This window comes from Hordeum vulgare, chromosome 4H (assembly GCF_904849725.1).
Source record: "Hordeum vulgare subsp. vulgare chromosome 4H, MorexV3_pseudomolecules_assembly, whole genome shotgun sequence".
Taxonomy (NCBI): domain Eukaryota; kingdom Viridiplantae; phylum Streptophyta; class Magnoliopsida; order Poales; family Poaceae; genus Hordeum; species Hordeum vulgare.
The window spans coordinates 511,646,899-511,668,513 of record NC_058521.1 but is presented as its reverse complement, the minus strand read 5'-3'; the positions used below and the strand labels follow the sequence as shown (position 1 = coordinate 511,668,513).

General features: G+C 45.4%; 1 protein-coding gene across 4 annotated transcripts in view; it reads left to right on the top strand.

The window, feature by feature from the left end:
- The window catches only part of LOC123449200 (serine/threonine-protein kinase RIPK-like), a 31,923-nt gene extending 22,085 nt beyond the window's left edge, over nucleotides 1-9,838 (top strand). The window contains exons 2-5 of one of the 4 annotated variants that reach the window (XM_045126331.1): nucleotides 8,038-8,209; nucleotides 8,548-8,684; nucleotides 9,067-9,190; nucleotides 9,320-9,838. In XM_045126331.1, the coding sequence (XP_044982266.1) occupies nucleotides 8,038-8,209; nucleotides 8,548-8,684; nucleotides 9,067-9,190; nucleotides 9,320-9,684 (798 nt within the window). In that variant the 3' untranslated portion in view covers nucleotides 9,685-9,838. Of the gene's footprint in view, nucleotides 1-8,031; nucleotides 8,210-8,547; nucleotides 8,685-9,066; nucleotides 9,191-9,319 lie in introns of all 4 variants that reach the window. The other 3 variants (XM_045126332.1, XM_045126330.1, XM_045126333.1) reach the window with 3 other exon arrangements.
- Nucleotides 9,839-21,615: the final 11,777 nt, after the last annotated feature.

Genomic DNA, 21,615 nt, shown 5'->3' with positions numbered 1-21,615 from the left:
AGCAAAGCTTAATGGGTGAGGCATGGTTAAGTGGTGAGGTTGCAGCAGCGGCTAAGCATATATTTGGTGGCTAAACTTACGAGTACAAGAAATAAGAGGGGGAAGATCTACGCATAACGGACGTGAACTACTGATGATCAAATGAATGATCCTGAACACCTACCTACGTCAGACATAACCCCGCCGTGTCCTCGATCGGAGAAGGAACTCACGAAAGAGACAGTCACGGTTACGCACACAGTTGGCATGTTTTAATTAAGTTAAGTTCAAGTTATCTAGAACCAGTGTTAAACAAAGTTTCCACGTTGCCACATAACCGCGGGCACAGCTTTCCGAAAGATTTAACCATGCAGGGGTGCTCCAACTAGTCCATCACAAATTACCACAAGCCGCATAGAAATCCTCAATCACGAAGCTCGCGATCTCGTCGGATTCCCTAGTGGAAAACCTCAACTCTGAGATTACCCAAAGCATCACCGGAATCCCGGTGCACAAGATATCTCGTCAAAGGTAAAACTAATCCAGCAAGGCCGCCCGGCGTGTCGACGATCCCGATAGGAGCCGCGTATCTCGTTCTCAGGACACGACGGATGGAACTAGCTACGGGTGCCAAACCTCGAGTTTCCCCGTGGTGGCCCCGCAGGCAGACCGTTTGGGACCAACACCATCAGCACTGGCCCCCCTGTTTATGTAAAATTACTCCTCGGGTTCATGACGCCCTATGCATTTCAATATTAACAAAATTATTATGTTGGGCAAATGTAGAACCAATGTTGGGCCTTGCCAGACCAGCTTTAATCTAAAACGAATTATCAAGGGGGTCCCCATAACAACCCCGATCGTGTTAGGAGCGCTCGTTTATGGAACATAACACCGGTAGCCGAAACTAAGGGGGCAAAGGTGGAACAAAACACCAGGCTAGAAAGGCCGAGCCTTCCTCCTTTTACCAAGTATATAGATGCATTAAATTAAATAGCATTAATATGGTGATATAACTAGGAACCCATGTTTTCACATGGAAGCATCTGCACCTGCAACTAGCAACGTTAACAACATGGTAAGCAAGCAGTAACATAGCCAATCAGTGGTTTGCTAGGTCGAACAGGTTGAAGGTTATCATGGCATTGTTGAGAGGCTGATATTTAACAAGTGGTAGGTAACAAGACATAATCGATAGAGGCGGCAAACTAGCATGGCAATGATAGTAATGGTATCTGGGGAAATGATCATCTTGCGTGAGATCCCGCTTGGAAGAAGAACAACTCGGTGGAGTCGGCAAACCATCGTAGTCGAACGGGTCCTCACTTCCGACACGCTTGCGGAACTCTATCGAGACGAAGGAAACCGGAAACAAGAATCAACACACGATATACACCACACGATGCAAGACACACATGATGCATGAACGTTCTAATGCAAGGCATGACAATCACAACGATCAAACACTACACATTAAGTGAAGCTCGGTATGCACCGGGTTACATATCGACGAAACTCCACGTTTATTTATTTAGTTCTATCCCGATTAGATACACGACAATATTAAATGTTAGTAAACATGGCTCGAGGGTGAAGCACAAATTAATCTACCTAGCTAGGCATTTTAAATGAGGCCGGAAATGACATATAGCATCTCCGAAATGACCCCACGTGTTAAATTCTAATTCAGTCCAGATTTGTCCTAATCAAATTTTAAATTTGTTAAACGTCGAAACAAAGTGGTTCACGTGAAACAACATGTCGTTCTAGCCCATTTACATATATGGCTCATCTCCAGCGGAGCTACGGATAAATAGCTATGACCTAAACCGTTTTCAACACGTCGACACGCAAACCGATGCAAACAGCACGCTAACAGTTTTAAACGTGCATGAGAGTTGAAAAAAATATTAATCTACGTGAAATTCTATACGCTTAACATATCTAACTTATTCCGATCCGACGCATGGTTTGAAATCTACGGGGGTTTGAAAACAATACGCAATTTTTCTGAAATCTAGCAAAATCCTAATGCAGCAAAAAAGAAGACACGGGAAACAATTATGGGGCAAAGCTTGGATTCGAACCCCAGACCCCTGCGTTGAATCCAGGGCACTAACCAGTTGGTCTGGCTCCTGTTGTGTGAACTAACAGGGCCTCGAAGTTAAGTGAACCGAGGCAGAAACTAATATGCAAAGGGTAAAATTCGTGAAAAATAGAAATGAATCCACGGGGACTTGAACCCACGATCTCCTGGTCGATTAGAGCAGCGCTACCCAACTCGGCTATGCATGGCTCAGTGTTAAATTGCTGCCCGAACTCCACAAATACAAAGCAAAACGCGGGCCTTCTTCCCCACGAACACAAACAGGTAACGTACCTGCAGAACTGGCGTCTACAGACCTTGGAGTGCGGAACCCGGTCAGGGATGGCGCGAGCGGAGGGGGGGTTCGAGGGCCGACAGGTCTAAGGCGGCCTCGGGTCCGGGCAGGGGAGGTGGACCCATGGAGGCGAGGTCCCTTGGGCTCCCATGGTTCCCTGCAGCAACAAGAAGGAGAGGGAGAGATAAGAGGAAAAGTAGGACAGGTAGCTCGTCAGAGACTGCAGGGGCGGCGCCGACGGGGATCTTCACCAGCGGGCAGGGCAGATCCGGACGACGGGGCCCGTTCCCGAGGCTGTAGGCGTCGGGCGCAGCTATCGTGATCTACGGCGGCGGCGACGGTCTCCCGTTTTTCTCCTGGCAGAAGAAAAGAGCAGAGGGAAAGATGAGAAAAAGAGCTTGGGAACAGGGAGAGAAGGAATAGAAGGAAGAGAGCAGGGAGACGGAGAAGGAAGGGACTCGGATCTGGCCTGCGGAGCTCCGGCTGCCGGCAGCTTGCCGGAATGACGGCGGTCATGGAGGATGCGGGCACGGGGCAGTGGCCTCGATCCAATCTGGATCGAGCATGGCTTGCCTGTGCTGGTTGACTGGTTGGTTGGCACAAAAATCTGAGGAGCGGTGGCGGCTAGGGATGGGACAACCCTCCTATATTTTAGGGTTTATATATATATATATATAGTTGGGTTAGAGATAGGTTCATTGGACCCTCTGATCTAGAACGGGTGGTCTAGAAGATTAGGTTAGGGGCTGCAATGGACAAACCGAAGACGATTTGCGGCAAAACGGGGTTGATCCGGATCCAATGGTCACGACCGCCGGGTTCGGGTTCCGGGAGGTTTTCGGACTGGGCTGCGCGTAGGGTCGATGCACTGTGCAGAGGGGTTAGGCATAGAAGAGGGGGGAAACGGGCAACCCGGTGACAGAGTTTGAAATAGCAAAACGTCCGACTATTGACCGGCTATAGTGCCGCTATATAATAAACGGCACGGGTAACAAACGAGCTTCGATCGCGATGAAATTTGATAGACAGCCTACCTACACTAAATCAAGACCGCACGCCAAGTTACAGCCCAATCGGAGAAAGTTTTATACACGTTATAAAAACAAGGTCTTGACGATGCCGTGACGCGTGCGTGTGTGGTTGTTCTCGAAACGCTCAACGACGATAACGGAGAGAACCCGCAACTAATAACGAATGCAGGTTTTGAAAACGGGCGGCAACAGGATGCCGATGCAATGCAGATTATGCGAATGATGCAATGATGATGCCACAAATAAAATAAGCCACACGACGAAGACGGAATAGAAGGGGGATCTTCTGGAACGTCGGCATCGGGCTGTCACAGGTGATCATCACTCTCGGCTTCATTTAGTTAGAGTGTAATAAACACGTATTTGAGAAGATTGCTTCACTGTTGTCTCTGGTCATTGCATGGATTAACACAGAGTTCTTGTGGGAAGTAAGTGCGTAAAAAGTGCAGTTGTGCACCCATATATCCTAACACTCCTATGTTTTTTGGGGGGAGGTGGTTGATTCTAGCTTGTGACCGTTTGACATGTTTCTCATGTTAAACCTTCTCCTGTCTAAATACAAAAGGCACCGGTGAAAAATCTAAAGCAGAACATAATGTTTTCAATGGAGTGCATTGGTGGTCGTCTAGTGGTTGCAACTAGGGTTGAAAGAAAGTGGGGTGTCTGAGGGTGCTCGAAGTGGCTGAGCGAAGGCCTTTACCAATATATCGGGCCGTTGAGAGTGGCACAAACGAGCGATGTCCCCTCTTTGGATGTTGCGTCAAGGATCCATATCTCTTTATTTTTCTAGGTCGATTAACATGTTGTAACAAGTGGGGCTGTAGTTGTGCACGTGGAAGGTCTATTGACGGGGCTAGCAGCGATGACACATTTGGACCCGGTCCCTTCCATGGAGGCAGCGTTACGAGACCTTGTTTCTCTCCTCGGATCTTGCCAACTCGTAAGAGTAATGGGTATGTTTGGATCTTGCCCATGGTTTCCCTGCCAATGATGGGCGCGCAAATAATTTGCCGTAGGATTCCACAAGGAATCACCAAAAAGATAGTGATGTATTGAACAGAAGGAGTTGTTGGGCTGGGGGTGAGCCAAATAATCAAACGATATCCGAACAGACACCCACGCTACGGTCAATGCCAAATATTTGGTCACGCGAATTGGGTCTGCAATCCAAACAACCTCATTGTCTTCTCAACAGACTCCTACATGGTTGTGTGGGAAAAGCACGTCGAATGCTCTCGTGTGGGTTGTCGGTTGTCGTGATATGGTGTTGGGGGCCATCCAGACGATGTATGTGTGGGTGCGTTTTCCATTTTTTTAACCTTGTGTGAAAAGAATCATAGTTTTTTAAGTTCAATTTTTCAAAAGTTTGAAGTTTTGGAAGTAAAAAAATGTTCAAATTCTAAAATCCGGAAGTCCATAATTCCAAAAGTTGAAATACTGAAAGTTCCAAAATCTCAAAAGTTTTAAAAAATTAAAGTTGGGGAAAAATATTAGAAAGTCGGTATTACAATTTTTGAAAGTGCCATTTAAAAAAAAGGAACTTTCCATTTTGGAGTTGTCCATGGATCGTGCCCTTGCTGCATGACAGACGCCCGCCAGAAATCCTTGCACATGTCTTCATCTATGGGGCAGCGGCAACAATTGCTTGTATTATTTGGCGGGCCATCATATATTTTTGCTTGGAATTTTGCACATTTTAACTATTACTACAACATGTTGGCACCCATCAATCCAAGCCCAATAGGTAGGGTCCGCCTTCCAGGATGGAGTGGGGTGATGTTGTGTGTGGTTGGGACGCTTCCACAAGGGAAGAACATTTAATTCAAAAAAGGATTGTTTATTTCCCTAGCTCTTACTATCTTTCATTCAACATATATGGCATTCGTTGAAGCTATTCATGTTTCAGTTTGGGCTTATATTCTTTTCTTTTGATATGCGATCATGTTTCATGCCTTGTAACCTAATTACTCCGCTGCTTACTATAGCCGATTTAAGATTCACTATTTTAGAATTAGGTGTAATGTATTTTATCTAAAAACATGTTTATCCAGAAAAAAGATTGACAAGTCGGAATAACACAACTTTTGTTTCGGTCTTTACGGTATATCTTCTACTCAAATACCTTGAAGTTTTCATTACTATAGCTTTTCTAGAAAAGAAGGCTTGCATCCAAGTGGCTACTAGCATATGGGTTAGTCACGACATTTAGAATGGTTACATCTCCTATAACACATTTGTAGTGTACAACGTGAGAGAACTACATTGCAGTTATAACTCTCACGGTGCAAACTTCTAGTGTCCTATTAATTTTGTTCTTTCACATAATGATGAGAGTGATAAAAGGTGGAGAATATCTTCAGTTTGCTTCCAAATTTGAGGAGATACAACCTTCTCCTTTCTTCAGATTCATTATTTTTGAAGGATCAAAGATGTCAACTTAGAGGATGGGGGTTTAAATAAGTGACTACGAATGATGCTATTTTTCTTGCAAATTAGCGGAAATGTGAATAAAGGAAGGTATCTAGATATGCAACTACTTAGAACCCGATATGAAGAACTACTCGAAAGCTAATTACTCTAAGTGCAATGAAGAGAAATGGTACAATTAACAGAAGACAGATACAAAGATTAGTCCCCAACACTTTTTTTGGGGGGAGCTAATCTGGATTTGGGAGGCAGTGGCCCGACAAAGACATGATACCAAGTCATAATTTCTTTTCTATGATCCCAAAACATCAGTTATTCGGGCTAATGATGCAGGGGGGTTGAACTTACTAAGAACACGATGTCTTCAACAAGGTGAACTGAGATCTATCTCTCCTAGATGCCAAAGTGGAGGACGAAGGCGTGGCTACCTATACTCACTTTATTTCCGAGGTCGTACGCAAACTTCATCAGTATTGAAGAATATCATCACTCGAAATGGCATTACGGCGACACTATTATCATATGATCAATGCGAGAAGAAATGTGGTGGATATGGAGTTGGAAGCGGTAAAGGTGTGGATTTTGTACTGAGATGCAATTAAGGTGGGGAGGAGAAGACAAACAAGACAGAGAAGATGGTCTACAGTGATATTACTATAAGGAGGGGGTCACATAAGGAGGGAGTCTCCAACGTGGAAAAATATTGGTACCACCACTAGTGTGGCAACATCTAAAGATGGTGATTCTGATGATGACGTACTTACCCTATCAAGAGAGCAGTTGAGTGATGCGTAAATATTATATAAAGTGATATCTTATCAGGTGACGTTAACAAAGGATGGTTCACTTGCTACAAGTCTGGTTATTTCGGAGTATCAAGGCCATGATGTGCCTCGGTGCATTATGGCCAATTGAAATATTAAGAACAAAACCAAAGGCGGTGTTGACCATGTACTAAGGATGTTATACATGTGCCAAAGGTTCAAAGAAATCTATTTTTGCTTAGATAACTCCATAGCGATGGTTATGTCTACAAGGCAGACATGGACATGAAAACCAAGAGGAGCAAGAAGGACAAGCAAGTTCTGATGAAGGGAAAGAGGACCAAGAACAATTTAACAATTGTTGTAAGTGGAGCTATGGAGAAATCAGGTGTGGTGATATTATCGGTTGAGACAATCACATCTAAAATGGGGAACTTGGCGGCCGACTCATGCGAGCTAGCAAACAAGAGAACACCCAAGTCTAACCATACACATGTGTTTGGGAGAAGACAAGAAGTTCAAATTGGTGAAGGACATATTCGCGAGGTGGCGTTTGCTGGAATTAGTGTCGATTACACGTGCATGGCTACATATCAATTTTCAAGGTGGTGATTGCATCCCTACTTCTTGCCCGATGAACAACTGTTGTTCTAGCATTCATTGGCGGGACTTAGCCGCCACAAACTTACCTCAATACCTTGTTGCAGGCGTTGTCTACTTGTTGTTGCAATGCCTTCATTGGTTGGTCTTGACAGCTAGGATGAATCCTTGTCCTTGCCGTCTCCGGCTGGACATGGTGACGATGACATGAGGATGGGTATCCTTTGAAGGCATTGTCGTCGAACAAGTTAACTTTGTCATAAGTGTTAGTTTCATATCTTGTAATGTGTCTGCTATAGTTGTCTAAGTCTTGTATGGAGCTTGCTGGTGTCTTTGGCTTATTTGTCTTGCATCAACTTTAGTAAAGATAGTTGTGTGCATTGCGGTCATATAGAGGCCTATGGTTCAAACTTTCTTTTTGATGAAAATGAAACATCTATACATATATAAAGGGTTAGGTGTTTCAGTCGAACATGTATAAACCATGCCTATTATACAAATTCATGGAGGATAACCAAAATACACTAAACGAAGTTGGTCGGAAAGACAGGGGAACATGAGGGGGACAATCTAGATCCAGTTGTCGATATGTACTATGTTGATTGAGTGCAGGGAAACACCTATATCATGCTCAGAGAATCCGATGTTCGATGAGCCTTGTTTGTAAAATATCGTCTCATCATCTACATTCTTCAATGTTTTGGCCGTGTGAATTTTAACAACTTTGTCAACTATGTTAAACTGCAAGACAATTTTTATTTAAAAAAAACTTTATCTTTTTTTGAAGCGAAAAACCGTAGGACAATAGTTTTACCGTATATTTTATAAATAATAAAAAATTGCAGATAGATGCAGGCTGAAATCGTTCTTCTCGGACAACTGAGGCATCCACACCTGGTCAAGCTGATCGGCTACTGCTGCGAGGATGAGCACAGGCTCCTCGTTTATGAGTTCATGGCGAGAGGTAGCCTGGAGAAGCATCTCTACAAGAGTATGCCAAATTCTACAGCCTCCTGTTTTTTTTCTGGTAAATAAGCATACTAGTAGCACTTTGTTGCATGTATACACGTAAGAAGACTAACACTGATGAAACAAAGTCAAATTGTTAATGCATTTCTAACAACGATATACTTCCTTCGTTTCTAAATATTTGGTTTTTAGAAATTCAACTATGTACTGTATATAAAACAAAATAAAAGAATCTACATTCTAACTTATGTCTATATATACATCCGTATTTAGTTTATGATAAAAAAATAAAGATAAATATTTAGAAACGGAGGAAGTACATGGTCACACTACTGCCGACCCATACCTCATATGACGTGGTTAACTAACGAGCTTCTGTTGATGGGGAAACTGCAGGGTACACAACATCATTGCCGTGGTCAACGCGGCTGAAGATAGCAATTGGAGCTGCCAAAGGTTTGGCCTTCCTCCATGACGCTACCAAGCCCATCATCTATCGTGACTTCAAGACCTCCAACATACTACTCGACTCGGTACACACTTGGCTCTCGTGTAGATGTAGATCATGTCGCAAATTACGACTATAGTTAGTTGTGACTATAGACAGATGGACACTACCATCACAACATTGGTGGCAAATTACTACTGTGGCAAACTACTACTCCCTCCGTTCCTTTCTCTTAGAAAAGTACTCCCTACGTTTCTAAATATAAGTTTTTTGAAGGTTTTATTAAAAGAACCACATATAAATGTATATAAACATATTTTAGAGCATAGATTCATTTATTTTATTTCGTATGTAGTTCTTTAGTAAAATATCTAAAAAGGCTTATATTTAAAAATCGGATGGAGTAGTATTAGTTTTTTTTCATGTTGTGGCAAACTACTGGTGATTGACTGGCTTAAATATTGCAGAATTACAAAGCGAAGCTTTCTGATTTTGGGCTAGCCAAGAATGGGCCAGACGGAGACGAGACACACGTCTCCACTCGAGTTATGGGCACACAGGGCTACGCTGCACCGGAGTATATCATGACTGGTACATAGACTTGATATAAAACCCCTAAAAATACATAGACTTGACAACATTAAACAAAAGTTTTCCAAAGCCGTGCGATTAATACATTATTTTTAACACGTAGAGTACGCGTTTTTTCCCTCTTACTAGGTCATCTAACAACGAAGAGCGATGTATATAGTTTTGGTGTGGTGCTGCTGGAGCTTTTGACGGGGCGAAAGGTGGTGGACAAGAACCGGCCGCCCCGGGAACAGAGCCTCATCGAGTGGGCGCGGCCATACTGCCTCCATGACTCATCCCGTCGGCTAGACCGTGCCATAGACCGAAGCCTAGATGGGCAGTACTCGGCTCTCGCCGCCCAAAAGGCTGCCGCCGTGGCATATCGATGCCTGAGCGTCAGCCCAAAGTCTCGACCCCGGATGTCAGCCGTCGTGGAGGCCCTGGAGCCATTGCTTGCTATGGACGATGGCGTCGTAGAACCGTTCGTGTACACCGCACCGCAAGAGAACAAATGACTACAGCTGATGCCGTGTAACAGCTCGCATGGCATGCTCTACAAAAAAACAATATTTGAAATAAGCCATATATGTGAACAAAAGGAATTATAGTGCTATTTTTTTGCAAGAAATAGATATACTATTGGATGAATTTGTATATAATCAAATAGGTAATCCTCAATGATTTATTTCTCTCAGACTTAAAATGTCAGATCATCATACAACTATTCGTGGAAAAAGGGCTCACCTCAGCATACATCCATGTATGAAGAAAGGTCCACTCAAAATGCAACCATGCAATAAAATTATTCTATTCTATTCCTCCGTTTCTAAATATAAGACATTTTAGAAATTCCACTACAAACTACATACGGATGTACATAGACATATTTTATAATGTAAATTCACTCATTTTGCTCGGTATGTAGTCTTTTAGTGAAAACTCTAAAAGGTCTTATATTTAGGAACGGAGGCAGTATTATTAAGCTACATATATTCAGTAACTATTTGAAAACTATACTATTCAAATACAATAATATCATATGTATTTTACTCTCATTTATCATATTATATATCAAAATATTCAAGTTTTGTACTTCCTTCGTCCGGAAATACTTGTCCTAGAAATGCATGTATCTATACTTATTTTAGTTATAAATACATTCATTTTACTCGTTCTTAGGACAAGTATTTCCGGACGGAGGGAGTATAAAATATCTCCATTGAAGTATGTTGCAATTAATATCTTCTATTTTACACACAAAAGATTGCACCGAAAAAATTGCGATTAAAGTAAAAAAAATGAAAGAAGAAATAGATCACTCAAAAATAAAAAATAAAAATAGCCTCAAACCGGAAAAGAACTAACACCTCGTTTGACTCCTATGAATTAGATATAGAATTCAAGAATTAAAATTGAATTCTTGAAAAATGAGAACTTGGTTACCACAAGAACTGAAATGATAAATTCCAAACCTAAATGAAGTGAGGAGGGTATGATCAAATAAATTATTTACTTTCGGCTAATAAAAATGGAATAATTGTCAATTATTTTGCTCGCGAGATAATTGTCTTCACCGGTTCTTTTTTATTTAGCTTAGGAAAATATCAAACTGAAATTAATGTGATTTATCTCACCTAGTTGTCAACATCTCCTATTAGATCGATACTAATGATGTGGAAGACTTATACTCATCATTTGTAAGTGGAAATACATTAGCATACAATTTAATCACACACCTAGTATAATTTCAAGAATTTAAAAATAGGGCATTCATCAATACATTCATGACTCATTAGATATAAGAAGAATCTTCCTTCAACCGGAAAGAAGCATGATTGTCCATTTTTTATTCAAACGAGAAATTAACTAGAGAAAAATGATGAGGGATACAAAGGGCCTCAAAGTCGATGCAAGCTAAACATGCTAAGTCAGTTGAATTCATTTAGTCTCCTTTTCATTGATAATGGTGTTCTTCGCACGCGCGGGTAGGGTGATGTTGGTATAGCGTGTCGAGAAGGAGTATGTTGGTTGCCTCCAAGTCCGTGATGCAAAGCTTGTACGTTGCATCGTCTCTTATCGGTCCGCTATGATCTTCGGACTTGTTAGCGGCATAGTCCAGGTCTTCTTATCGGATGGTCATACTTTCACTAGTGCAACCTCTCAATGGTGCTAGCATAATTGAATATATAACCATCGGTCAATGTGCGACAAAGAATCACTCCAAAGTTCCGATCTAGTGGAGAATATAAGATGAAATTGGTGTATGTAGTAGAACCACCTCAAAGTTATCCTTTACGATCAATCTATTGAGCTATTCATATAAGTGCCACAAACATCCCTAGAGTTCATACTAGAATAAAACCCATGATATGCATCAACCAACTCAAATGTCACCTAGATACTCCAATGTCACCACAAGTATCCATGAGTTGATTATTCTAGATGCATCAAACAATTACAGATTTATCATATTCAATCCAACCCAAAGAACTTTGATACGTCTCCGTCCTATCTACTTTTCCAAACTCTTTTGCCCTTGTTTTGGACTCTAATTTGCATGATTTTAATGGAACTAACCCGGACTAACGCTCTTTTCAGCAGAATTGCCATGGTGTTGTTTTTCCGCATAAATAAAAGTTCTCGGAATGACCTGGAAATTTACGAGGATTTTTTTTGTAGAATATATAAAAAATACTGGCGCAAGAATCAACCAGAGGAGTGGAGCGAGGAATCCACAAGCCCATCAGGCGCGACCCCCCCTCGCCGCGCCTAGCAGGCTTGTGGGGCCCTCGGAGCTCCGCCGCCTCCAACTCCAGCTCTATTTAGTCCCTTTCGTCCGAAAAAAAATCAAGGAGAAGAGTTCATCGCGTTTTACGATACGGAGGCACCGCCACCACCTGTTCTTCCTCTTGAGGGCAGATCTGGAGTCCGTTCTGGGCTCCGGAGAGGGGAGATCGTCGTCATCGTCATCACCAACCTTCCTTCATCGCCAATTCCATGATGCTCTTCACCGTTTGTGAGTAATCTCATCGTAGGCTTCCTGGACGGTGATGGGTTGGATGAGATCTATCATGTAATCGAGTTAGTTTTGATGGGGATTGATCCCTAGTATCCACTATGTTCTGAGATTGATGTTGCTATTACTTTGCCATGCTTAATGCTTGTCACTAGGGCCCGAGTGCCATGATTTCAGATCTGAACCTATTATGTTCTTGTCAATATATGTGTGTTCTTGATCCTATCTTGCAAGTTGTAGTCACCTACTATGTGTTATGACCCGGCAACCCCGGAGTGACAATAGCCGGAACCACTGCCGGAGATGACCATAGTATGAGGAGTTCATGTATTCACTAAGTGCTAATGCTTTGTTCCGGTTCTCTATTAAAAGGAGAACCTTAATATCCCGTAGTTTCCATTAGGACCCCGCTGCCACGGGAGGGATGGACAATAGATGTCATGCAAGTTATTTTCCCTAAGCATGTATGACTTCATACGAAATACATGCCTACATTACATTGACGAACTGGAGCTAGTTACATATCTCCCCATGTTATAACTGTTGCATGATGAATGTCATCTGGCATAATTATCCATCACCGATCCAATGCCTACGAGTTTTTCCTACTGGTCCTTGCTACGTTACTTTGCTGCTATTGTTGTCGTTGCTGCTACTGTTACTCTGTCGCTACTGCTGTCACTGCTACTATTGTTACCGCTACTGCTGTCACTACTGCTACTGTTACCGTTGCTACTGTTGCTATCACACCACTTTGCTACTGATACTTTGCTGCAGATACTAAGTCTTTCAGGTGTGGTTGAATTGACAACTCAACTGCTAATACTCGAGAATATTCTTTGGCTTCCCCTTGTGTCGAATCAACAAATTTGGGTTGAATACTCTACCCTCGAAAATTGTTGCGATCCCCTATACTTGTGGGTTATCAAGACTATTTTCTCGCGCCGTTGCCGGGGAGGCATAGCTCTATTCTCTGAGTCACTTGGGATTTACGTCTGTTGATCACTATGAGGAATCCGAGAGATCCAAAAACTAAAGTCTTGCCTGCAACTACGAGGACAGGTAAGGAACTGCCATCTAGCTCTGCACTTGATTCACCTTCTGTTATGAGTAAGTTTGCGACACCACCTCCTGCTAGAAATTTCGATGTGTCGCCTGTGCTTGATGATGCTACTTCTGCTATCCTTGATGCTTGTGATGATGCTTTGCTTGATACTGCTTTGCCACTAGGTGCATTCTTTGATGCACAAATTGCTAGAGTTGCTGCTAGATGTGATGATACTTCTGAAACTGTTGAAATTATTGTAGTAGAACCTACTATTTCACCTATTAGAACTAGCTCTCCTAGATATGAATTGTCTGATATGCCTGAGGGTTACGTTATGGAGGGAGAGGTAGCTGAGGACTTTCTTGCTTGTAAGGATAGCTATGATCTTGAGAAATTACTGCGCAAGTGGAAAGAAAAATCTTTGCACGCTAGGATGAAATACGACCCGAAGTTTGATACTTCGCATATCTTTGTGACCGATAAGGATTATGAATTCTCTGTCGACCCTGAGTTAATCACTCTGGTCGAATCTGATCTTTTTCATGGTTATGAGTCTGAAACGGTTGTAGCACATCTTACTAAGCTGCACGATATAGCCACCCTATTCACGAGTGAGGAAAAGATCCGCCACTACTATATCCTTAAGATGTTTCCTTTCTCGCTAAAGGATGATGCTAAGACTTGGTTCACTTCTCTTTCTCCTGGTTGCGTGCGTAGTCCCCAGGATAGGATCTACTACTTCTCTGGGAAATATTTTCCTGCCCATAAGAAACAAGCTGCCTTGCAGGAAATATACAACTTTGTGCAAGTTAAAGAAGAGAGTCTCCCACAAGCTTGGGGGAGGCTCGTCCAGCTACTGAATGCTTTGCCTGATCACCCTCTTGAGAAGAATGAAATACTTGATATCTTCTATAATGGACTAACCGATGCTTCTAAGGACCACCTAGATAGTTGTGATGGTTGTGTTTTCAGGGAACGAACTTTAGAACAAGCTGAGATCCTATTGAATAATATCTTGTGCAATGAGAATGCTTGGACTATTCCCGAACCACCTCCAAATCCAACTCCGAAGAAAAGAGGTATTCTATTCCTCAGTCCTGAAGATATGCAAGAAGCTAAGAAATCTATGTGAGAGAAAGGCATTAAATCTAAAGATGTCAAAATCTACCACCTATCGAAGAGATCCATGGTCTTGATAACCCAACACAGGTAGTAGAGGTAAATTCTCTTTGTAGATTCAATGAGAGTGATATTCCTTTTGATAAACCCGCTAGCTTATGCCTGGATGAATTTGATAACTTTGTTGCCAAACAACAAAGTTTCAATGATTATGTTAGCACACAATTGGAACAGAATGCTCGCATGCTTAGTCATTTAAGTGCTTGTGTGGATAGAAATATCAATGATCTTAAGCTTTTAAGTAAACATGCCTCTATGGTTACTACTCAAGTAGAACAAGTACTTAAGGCTCAAAATGACTTGCTCAATGAGATGAATGACAATTCTGTTAGAGTCATCACTAGAGGCGGTAGAATGACCCAGGAACCTTTGTATCCTGAGGGTCATCCTAAGAGAATTGAACAAGATTCTCAAGGAGTTAGCACTGATGCACCTAGTCATCCTAGAAAGAAAAAGAAAGATGATAGGAATTTGCACGCTAGCAACCCCGTTGCTGTTACACCCGAGAGTCCAAACAATGTCTCTGTTTCTGATGCCGAAACACAATCTGGTGATGAACATGAGCCTAATGATAATATTGATAGTGGTTTTCATGATGATGCTCAACCTAGCAATGATAAGGATGTGGAGATTGAACCTGTTGATCTTGATAACCCACAGCCTAAGAATTGGAGATACGATAAGAACGATTTCATTGCTAGGAAGCATGGTAAAGAAAGGGAGCCATGGGTTCAGAAACCCATGCCCTTTCCTCCCAAACCATCCAAGAAAAAGGATGATGAGGATTTTGAGCGCTTTGTTGAAATGATTAGACCTGTCTTTCTGCAAATGCGTTTGACAGATATGCTCAAAATGTCTCCTTATGCTAAGTACGTGAAGGATATTGTGACTAATAAGAGGAGGATACCTGAGGTTGAGATTTCCACCATGCTCTCTAATTACACCTTCAAGGGTGGAACTCCTAAGAAACTAGGTGATCCCGGAGTGCCCACTATACCTTGCTCCATTAAAGGAAACTACGTTAGAACTGCTTTATGCGACCTTGGAGCTGGTGTTAGTGTTATGCCTCTCTCTCTTTATCGTAGGCTTGAACTGGATAAGTTGACATCCACTGAAATCTCTCTACAAATGGCCAACAAATCAACTGATTTCCCTATCGGCATTTGCGAGTGCCTGTTGTGGTTGCTAACGTCACTATCTTAACAGACTTTGTTATTCTGGATATTCCCGAGGATGATGCCATGGCGGTCATCCTTGGAAGACCCTTTTTAAACACTGCAGGGGCTGTTATTGATTGCAACAAAGGCAATTTCACTTTCCATGTCAATGGTAATGAGAATACGGTGCACTTTCCGAAGAAACAATATCGAGTACATTGCATCAATGCTATTGGAAAAACTTCATCGATTCTTATTGGGAGCTTTGAATGCCCTATACCTACTGTTAAGATGAAGTATGGTTTGCTTGTTGGGGATATGCACATCCCCATTGTTGGGGATATTACCGGTTAATAACCCGCCCTAGTTGGGCCGGGTCACTGAATCAGGCGATTCACCTGAGCGTGATTCGGGCCTTGGCCTGGCAAGGCCGAAAGTTGGGTGGCGGTTTACAATTTCCAGAAGGTCTCCAAGCTTTGGAAGATGGTGACTTGGAGATCGTAGAGATCACGATTTGTAGGAAGGAAAGTACCCTTGTAAACCCTAGGGACTCGACATGTATATAAAGGCGAGTCCCAGGGAAGCAGAGGAGAGGTTAGAAATCATCGAGTGCTAGGTTTGGCAACTTACGCCCTCCTTGTAATCAAAACCACATCAATACAACTCAAAGCAGGACGTAGGCTTTTACCTCCTCACGAGGGGCCGAACCTGGGTAAATCGCCGTGTCTCTCCTACTCAACCCCTTTGAGTCGCCACCAAGGTACGATGGCTCCAGTACTACGTCCTTTCACGAGGACATCTGCTGTGACAAAACCACGACAGTTGGCGCCCACCGTGGGGCCTACGCACGGTGGAGTTGAGTTCTCAAAGGGAGCCCTACCAGGGTTTGGGAGTTACGCGACGGGGCTCATGACCCGGAGCCGCCGCGGGAAGACCTACATCAACAACCAGCAATGGGGGCCCGAAGCGGATTCGATCGAATCTGGTTACAGGGTCCCCTTCGGCAAGATCAACATCTTCATCGGCATGATCGGATCATCCGTGCCTGAGCCGGTCATCTCCACCGACATCGTCGAGCCGGCCAGGTACGTCCGTCCAGTAGTGACACAAAATCTGACTCGCCCGGTCTTTGTCGGGTTCACGCAGGGATCGGAGGAGCCAGAACGCTCGGCGACCCAGGAAACTACACCAATCAACTCTGATGACGAATCATCCATGGGCGATTCAAATTCAATCCGGTCTCTACATGGGGATTGTCTTGGGGGCTTGTCGCTGGCCATGGACCCCGAAGTCCTTGACCAAACCCGCCGCCAGATCGCCATTTATATGGCGGGGGCGACTCAACCCTCGCAAAACCCTACAGGAGGCGATGGAACCGGCGAGACGTCTAGAAGCCCGGCCGCTGTCCTGGTGGAATTAGCAACGAAGATCACAAGGCTGATGGCGACTCCCCTCACACTAGAAAACCAGGAGGAGATAAACGCGGAGCTGGCGGAACTCAGAGAGGCAGTGGAAAAGGCTCATCGGGATGCCGAGGTGGAGTCCGCCAGGATCGAGACTCGGCAAGCTCAAATTGTGGCCGAAAGGATGCGCTTAAATACTGACAACTGGCGGCTCGAAAGACACCAGCACGCATCCGACGCCGTCCATTAACGGAGACACCAAGGTCGCCTGCCCCATGATCTCAACCCGACCCGCCTGTTCGACACTCCACGAACCCCTGGGGCGGGAGCCTCCCCAGGGGGAGGACCGGGTCAACCGCCTAACCCGCCGGTTCAGACGGCTGAGGATCGCATTCCCCGATTCCGGGCACCTCAAGGCCACTTTTCCAACCCGGTGGACAACGTCCTTGCTGCAACTCGCCATCTGGAATCCCTTCCGATTCACAGCAACGCTCGTGCCGAGATAGAAGAAAGGAACGCCATTGAGATGTTGAAGACGGCGGTGGTTCAAAATGCCTAGTTCTCACATAGCCTAGATAGGTTGCATTCCACTCCCCAGGCGAGTTACACCAGGAGTCGGCCAGAGGACCAGCCCACCGTGAACAGCGGGCCGCGACCCGTCCCTCAGGACAACCCGCCTGATCATCAAAACCCGCCGGGCCGGGATCTCCCGAACACCCAAGTCGCCCCGGCCCCTCTCGTCGGGAGCGGTGGGCGAGTGGGGGTGCCATGCTTGCCCCCGCCCTTCGTAACGAAAGGATGCCCAAAGATTTGAAGGGACCAAGAAAGGTGCCTAACTACACCCCGGACCTTGAGCCGGCATTGTGGGTCGAGAGTTATGAAATCGCCATGGACATGCTCGACGTAAACGAGGCAGTTTGCGCAAGATACTTCATGATGATGCTCGAGGGGTCAGCATGTACTTGGTTGAAAAACTTACCTCCCAACTCCATCCAGACCTGGGCCGAGTTGAAAGAGCGATTCATCAAAAACTTCCGAGGAACTTGCAATCGTCCGATGACGATCGTCGATCTGCAGCAGTGTGTTCAGCGCCCTTATGAGTCGGCCCAGTATTGGTCACGGCGGGTTGCAGAAATTATCCATTCATCAGATGGTATTACGGCGGCTCAGGCTATGTTGATCCTCGAGCAGAATTGCCATTACGAACCCTTGGTGCAAAAATTGGGGCGACTCAAGCGAAAGTTCCAAGACATGGGAGAGTTGATGGACACCCTCACTAGGTACGCTGAAGCGGATGACACCAAAGATCCTGGTGAGGACGGTAAGGCTAATTCGCCCAAGAAGGGCGAGTCATCCAAAAATCATACCCAGTTCCAGGGACGTAACCGCCACAATCAAGGAGCCAATGGCAAGCGAAGACCGCAAGAGGAGCCCTCGGATTTAGTCGCCAATACCAACGCCAACAGTGGCAACCAACGCCAGAAGAAAAACAGGGGCTTTAGCGGGAAGAGGCCGCATAACTATGAAGAGATACTCAAAGGCCCTTGCCCGCACCATGCCACGGTAGACGGTCCGGCGACTCACTCCTGGGAGAACTGCTTCGTAATGCGGGAGTTTCGGGCGGAGGAGATCAAGAAAAGCCAAAACGATGACCCGGAACAACGCCAGGAGCAGTTTGCCGCACCCAACCAACGACAGAACCCCTTTGGCGGTTTTCCCGAACAGGGGCCTCAGGGAGGCCCGCAGCCAAGCAGCAGTCAGTATCCAGTACACCATCAACGGCGGTATAACCCGCCAGGAGCCTTTCAGCAGCCGCCCCCGCAGGGGGCTCCGCAGGGTCAGGATGACAACGGAGGTTTGTGCAGCAATCCCAAACAGTTAAGCAATGGGTAGTATCACGTTTTCACCACCAATGCTTGCAGACGTGGTAAGAAGGTGAGTCACCGGGCGTACAGTGTGTCTGAGCCGGCGCTTCTCAGGTACCTCCACTGGACTGAACAGACCATATCGTGGAGTAGGGAGGATCACCCGCCAAGAGTTGACAATCCTGGCGATTTAGCGTTGGTCGTGGCTCCCCAAGTTGGGGGCTACACCCTGTCCAAAGTGCTAATGGATGGTGGTAGCAGCATTAATATCTTATATTTTGACACTTTCCAAAGGATGAACCAATTGGAAAAGGACCTCATGCCTTCAACCACGGTTTTCCACGGAATCGTCCTGGGCAAGTCGGCCTACCCCATAGGCCGAGTCAGACTCACAGTGGCGTTTGGAACAGCACAGAATTACAGGTTCGAGTCACTGATATTCGAGGTGGTCAAATTGAAAAGCCCCTACCATGCGTTATTTGGGTGGCCGGCTTACGCCCGTTTCATGGCTCGCCCGTGCTATGTTTACCTTAAGCTCAAGATTCCCGGTCCCAAGGGACCCATCATGGTCGATGGGGATAGAAGGATTGCAAGGGAATGTGAAGAAGGGGACGCGGCTTATGCGGAAGTCGCCTGCGCTACAGAGGAGCTCAAACACCATCGGGCCAGTGTTGACCCGGCGGACATGTCACCCCTAAAGAAGCCAACGACAGATGTTGAGTCGCCCCTCAAGTTCAAGCCAACGGATGACACTAAGACAATCGATTTCGTTCCCGACGATTCATCCAAGCAGTTCACCATCCGGACGGGTTTGGATCCCAAATAGGAAAGCGCGCTCATCGAATTCATCCGTGAGAATCGGGACATCTTCGCATGGAAACCTTCTGATATGCCTGGTGTGCCGAGAGAATTCGCTGAGCACCATCTTAATGTTGACCCAAAGGCAAAACCCATCCAGCAGTATCTTCACAGGTTTAACGAGGAGCGGCGCAAGGCGATCGGGGAAGAGGTCGCCCGTCTCTTAGCCGCCGGATTCATCGTGGATGTTTTCCACCCCAAATGGCTGGCTAACCCGGTTTTGGTACTCAAGAAGAACGGTACCTTCCGTATGTGCATTGATTACACAGACCTCAACAGAGCTTGTCCGAAAGATCCCTTCGCTCTTCCCCGCATCGACCAGATCATTGACTCGGTGGCGGGATGCGAACGATTGTGCTTTTTGGACGCCTACTCAGGATATCACCAGATCAAGATGGCCGTGGAGGATCAAGAGAAAACAGCTTTTATAACCCCCTTTGGGGATTTTTTCTATGTGTCCATGCCTTTTGGACTCAAGAGTGCGGGGGCGACTTATCAGCGCTGCATCCAGAATTGCCTTCGCAGCCAAATTGGTCACAACGTCCACGCCTATGTCGACGATAGTGTGATCAAAACCCGCCAGGGGGAGACGCTACTGGAGGATCTCAAGGAAACTTTTGATAATCTGCGGGTATATCAGATGAAGCTGAATCCCACCAAGTGTATTTTTGGTGTTCCTGCAGGGAAATTGTTGGGCTTCCTGGTGTCGGAGCGTGGCATTGAAGCTAACCCGGACAAAATCGAAGCAGTTACATCCCTTGGAAAGCCGGTGAACGTTAATCAAGTTCAACGACTGGCGGGTCGCATTGCGGCTCTAAGTCACTTCGTAAGTCGCCTGGGTGAAAAGGCGATTCCTCTTTATCAGTTACTAAAGAAATCTGACCGGTTTGTTTGGACAAATGAGGTAGACGAGGCACTCGAAGCCTTGAAACGGCAATTGGTTAACCCGTCGGTCCTGGCCGCCCCGACTGAAAAAGAGCCCATGCTTCTGTATATTGCGGCAAATTCCAAAGCAGTGAGTGTGGCAGTGGTTGTTGAAAGAAAGGAGGAAGGGAAGGAGTACCCAGTGCAACGCCCGGTGTATTTTATCAACGAGGTGCTAACCCTTTCCAAGCAACGGTACCCACACCGGCAGAAGTTAGTGTATGGGGTGTTTATGGCGAGTCGGAAACTTAAGCATTATTTCCAAGAACACCCTATCACAGTGGTTAGCTCTGCCCCCCTTGGGGACATCATCCAGAATCGGGAGGCAACAGGGCGGATTGCCAAGTAGGCGATTGAACTTGGGCTGCATCACGTGCAGTACACCCCCCGCACGGCCACCAAGTCTCAGGCTTTAGTTGATTTCGTCAATGACTAGACGAAGTTGCAGGCTCCGGAAGACAGGCCTGACCTTACTTACTGGACTATTTATTTTGATGGATCTAGACAGCTGGAAGGCTCGGGGGCTGGTGTGGTATTGGTATCCCCTCAAGGAGATAAATTCTGTTATGTTCTCCGACTCATGTTCCCATGCACTAACAATGCTGCGGAATACGAAGCTTTGCTTCACGGCTTGCGACTCGCCAAGGAGATGAATCTAACGCGAGTCAGGTGTTTTGACGACTCTGATTTGGTGGCGCAGCAAGTTTCGGGTACCTGGGATTCTCGGGACCCCATGATGGCGGCTTACAGAAGAGCTGTGTCTGACGTGGCGGGTCATTTTCATGGTTATCAGGTGGACCACATTGATCGGCGCCTCAACGAGGCGGCTGACGCCCTCTCACGACTTGGTTCCCAGCGAAAGCCAGTTCCTCCCAATGTTTTTCTGGATATTTTGCATAAACCATCTGTGATTTTACCTTTGGAGGAGGAGTTGGCAATACCAGATCCTGAGTCTCAGCTCGTGGCGGCTCTCCACGTCACGCCGGATTGGGTTCT